The sequence below is a fragment of the Nothobranchius furzeri genome, chromosome 11 (genome assembly GCF_043380555.1).
Source record: "Nothobranchius furzeri strain GRZ-AD chromosome 11, NfurGRZ-RIMD1, whole genome shotgun sequence".
In the NCBI taxonomy this organism is placed as follows: Eukaryota; Metazoa; Chordata; class Actinopteri; order Cyprinodontiformes; family Nothobranchiidae; genus Nothobranchius; species Nothobranchius furzeri.
Genome location: NC_091751.1, coordinates 43,359,062 through 43,363,466, shown reverse-complemented (window position 1 = coordinate 43,363,466; position 4,405 = coordinate 43,359,062). Strand labels below are relative to the sequence as shown.

General features: G+C 44.4%; 1 protein-coding gene across 1 annotated transcript; it reads left to right on the top strand.

The window, feature by feature from the left end:
• On the top strand, positions 1 to 3,209 carry lrrc30a (leucine rich repeat containing 30a). Its single transcript, XM_015956271.3, has one exon. The coding sequence runs from the start codon at positions 346 to 348 to the stop codon at positions 1,243 to 1,245; it is 900 nt and encodes a 299-aa protein (XP_015811757.1). The 5' UTR covers positions 1 to 345; the 3' UTR covers positions 1,246 to 3,209.
• The last annotated feature ends 1,196 nt before the right edge of the window (positions 3,210 to 4,405 follow it).

The window sequence follows — 4,405 nt, the reverse complement described above, 5'->3', positions numbered from 1 at the left end:
CTTTAGAATGATGCGCGTTTATTTCTGAGTGCTGGGTGTCACAACACTGACCCAAATGATTGAGCTCACCCAGCGTCCTATCGGCTCCCCAGCCTGCCTTTAGGTGGGTGGGGACCTGGGGGCTATCTGTGGACCTGAAAAGTGACAGGACCAGCTGGGGAATGAAAGCCGGCGAGTAAGGCAGTTGACAGCAGACCGCGGGAGTCCATAATGCAGGGGTCGGCTCTGACAGCAGCCAGACCACACAGGGGCTGATGATGTCATTAGCAGTCCTCCCAATGTCCCCAAGAGTTGAGTTAATGTCACGCGGTCGTAGGTGCCAGAGTCATCAGCCCTGCCAAGGAGATGGGTGGAAAGCAGTCCCGCCGTTCGTCCAGCAAGGATTTGAGTGATGTCTGCGCACGCCAAAGGAGGAAGAGCACGCTTCGAGAAGACTTGACCGGCTTCACCTCAGCTGCTGACAGGATCCGCAAATACACAACGGTGCACTTTGGCTACAGCACCCTGAGCTTAGCCATGCGAGGGCTGGATGAACCCCCCACGGAGCTGTGGGAGCTCTGGGAGCTCCAGAAGCTCAACTTGTCCATGAACTGTCTCTGCTCCCTGCCTCCCTCTCTGGGTGCTCTGGACAATCTGGTGGTTCTAAATCTATGGGGCAATAACCTGTCCTGTCTCCCCCCCGAGATCGGCCTCCTAAAGAAGCTCCGCGTGCTCTTTGCTTGTCGGAACCGCCTGAGTGAGGTCCCGGAGGAGCTGGGCTCCTGCAGCCGCTTGGAGGTGCTGAGCCTGGCCAACAACCTGATCACGAGTCTGCCCGGAAGCCTCGCAGCCATGCACAATCTGAACAAGCTCAACCTCAGTCACAACCGCATCGCTCACATCCCGGCCTGCGTCTACAGCATGAGGGGCCTGGTCTTCCTCCACCTGGCCTGCAACCACCTGGAGACCATTGCAGACCAGATCCAGAACCTGGTGAACCTGAAGATCCTGATCGTGGAGGGGAACAGCATACACACTCTGCCGAAGACTCTTTGTTTCCTAGAGTCTCTGGAGCTGCTCAACGTCGACTTTAATGAGCTTCAAAGTGTTCCTGTGGAGCTGTACCACCTGAGCAGGCTCGGGCGCTTGGCCTGCCACCCCCTGGACAAAGGACTTCACATCATCCACAACCCCCTCCTCAAGCCCATCCAGGAGGTACTGCAAGGAGGACTCAGTGCTCTCTATAACTATCTGAAACCCTCGTGAGGAGAAAACGTCTCAACACGAGTGTTTGTGTGTGTGTTATTGTCACAAATCAGACTTTTACCTAAAACATCCACTGAACGAACGAGACCATTACTCGGTTTGCTTGGAATCAAATGGAAAATCAAGTGATTCCTAAATGGGGTCAAGAGGAGTGATTCGGCTCGCGCTAAAGAATTCACAGGTCTACATTTGGGAGCTGATTACTTGTCAGTCTTGGTGCTTGAGAGAGGGCACCGGGGGTGTGCATTCAGTCACAGCTCAGCACCCACTTCATTGTATTCAGGTCACAGGGATCAGGTGGGCGAAAGTCAGTGGAAAGAACAGCAGAGGGCGGAGTTTCGGATCAGCAGGAGGATTAGGAAGACCTCGTCTTGATTTAAATGTTCCACTCATTGGGTCAAAGCTGCAGGTCGATCAGACTGACGCTGTCTGTTAAACAACTAGATAAATAGATAATTAGATAAATAAATGAGTACTGTTTGATATGAATAATAAATATGTGAAGTGGTTTTAGGTGATCTAAAATAATTCCAGGTTTAAAAAATATAAAGCTTTTAAAGGTGGTAAATAAAAATGTTTGAGCTAATTTTACTTGCGTGAATTCAATGTTCTTGTTGGAATTTGAACAGGAAAAAATAAAACAACATTGAGTACTTTGACAAAGCGATTGACAAATTATTTTTGCTACAAAACTGAAAAAGGTTTGAAGTCCCACCCAAACATCCAGTTAAGCACCTGATGGAAATGTTAGCTAATATACGGTATATGTTATGGCTCAGGGTCATTTGGGGTTTTCCCTGCGTGTGTGTGTGTGTGTGTGTTTGTGTGTGTGTGTGTGTGAGAGAGGAGATGCAGCACCTGGCTCCAATCTCACTAGATTGCCTCCCAGTTAGACTCTCCCAGCTGATCCTGATGACCAGCAGCAGGCCAGCAGCATAAAAGTCAGCCGGCCCTCAGTTCAGGGGGCAGCAGGCCAGTGAGGTTCTCTCTGGCCTGCTGCCCCCTCAGCAGCTTTTGGTTTTGTTAAGTTTTATGTAACAACTTTGGTGGTAGCTTAAAACTCTGTGTTTAACCGTCAGCCTTTTTAGGGGAAAAGTGTCCTTTACCCCTTCGCTTGCTTTTATGAAGACTTCACTCAGTAAAAGGGAAATTGTGATGGTCTTTCGTAGTTTTGTATTAATTTGGTTAATATGAGGGTTTAGTTGTTACTCGATTTGCGATGCTGCTGATGTGTCTTGTTAATTTGTGTTTAGTGTTTATATTTATGTAAATGTTGTTTTGTTACTTTTAACATGAGAATATGTGTCCTCAATTGTCCCCCCTAGACAGCCTGGAGAGTAACAATATAATATAATACATACATACATACATATATATATGTATATATATATATAAACATTTTTTTTATTTCAAATGACCTCTTATTTATATTCAAATCAAGAAAAAAATACTAGACTGTTTGTATTGAACAGACTGTTTGACTTTTTTAATTTTACACATTTCTAGAGAATTGATGATAAACTAAACCAGCTCAGTGGCCAAGTCGTAGCATGTCCGCCCTGGGACTGGGAGACCGGGGTTCGATTTCCAGTGTCAGTGCCAGATCTGCTGGGAGTCCTGCGCCTGCTGGTGATGTCACATTACGGCAAATCCACTCGGCTTTCACACATACGTTTTGGAAAGACATCAGCAGTTTTGTTAATAAATTCTTGTTCGTTACCACTTAAATGATTTCTTTATATTTGTAATTTGTTAATAAAATACCCTATTATCTTTGTTTTGTAAAGGATGTGAAACCACATAAAACCAACATCAGACTGACAAAAAAACACAACAGTTCTTACATGTGAAGCCATATCTGTTTGTGTTAATGTGGAATTTGTCTGTATATTTCCTTAGTTGTCATGTAAATACATTCATTCAAAATGTCGCTTGGTGTTTTTCAATAAAGTTCGTATAGTTTATTTTGCCCCGTTTCATCAAAATCAAGAGCTTTTGAGGGTCACCGTTCATCAGTTGATATCTTTACTTTTATTTTACATTTCCTTTGGAAATTCAAATATTTTCTCAGAAAAGTTGATTTTTGGACTACAGCCGCTAAGACTACAACCGTAAATTTGTTCTGACCAATCAAAATCATCATTGTCAACATGCTAACATAACTTTTACGAACGTGGTGTCGTAACTTCTGTAAGTCTTACATTCAGCCAATCATTTACTGTGACGTAATTTGCAGACGCAGGACCCCGAGTCACACCAAAGACTGTAAAATAGGGAGCCAATCCCTGCTTGACACTCAGCTTTAAGGGTTGGATTGGGGGTCAAACCACAGAATAGTCCCTGAGCGCAGCCACTCTGCAGCTCACCGCCCCCTCCATGGGGATGGGTAAAATGAAGATGGATTTCACCAGTGTGTGATGACGACTATGGGACTTTAACTTTAAATGATCTACAACAGCTTAGATAACCAGCAGCTTTCAGTACAACCCTAAATGTAGCACAAATAAGGAAATAGCATGAAAATTTACATAGTACTGGTTGAGTTTGGTGTACATATGTGAACCAAATGACAACAAAATGTTTTATGTCATTTAATTAAAGGCAATACATTGGGCTGAATTAAACATTTATTATTTCATGTTTACATGTAAATAAAGTCATTATTGTAATTCTTCCTGCTGCATCAGCAAACAGTTAATTCTTTAAAACATCACGTGCAGCCCTTTAGTTTAGCAGTTTACGTCAACAGGAAGATATTTTTGCTGTAGTCACCCAATACCAGCTGCATGGTGTTTTTAGCTCCTCACTCACACCGGGACATTCGTCTCTAACCAGATCTGTGTTGTTTCCGACGTGTACAAGTGAATATGTGTGATTATTTGTGGAGTCTAGGTCAGTGTGGGTAAGCTGAGCAGCCTGAAGATGTAAGTGCTGATGTTACCATTCACACACAGGAAAGACAAATAAGTGACCTCTGTTGGTGGGTTCTGGTACTGCAAGAGTGTGTTTAAGCAGCCGAGTTACCCTCTCATTCTCAGTGTGTGTGTGTGTGTGTGTGTGTGTGTGTCCTGCAAAACACACTCACAGCCTGTGCATTCATGATAGATGATGCCCTCCTGAATAACTCTTTGTCCCAGATAGAGATCATGGGATGTGCTGT

Excerpts from the sequence above, each read along its gene's own strand:
- lrrc30a (XM_015956271.3), top strand. The coding sequence starts at position 346 with ATGGGTGGAAAGCAGTCCCGCCGTTCGTCCAGCAAGGATTTGAGTGAT.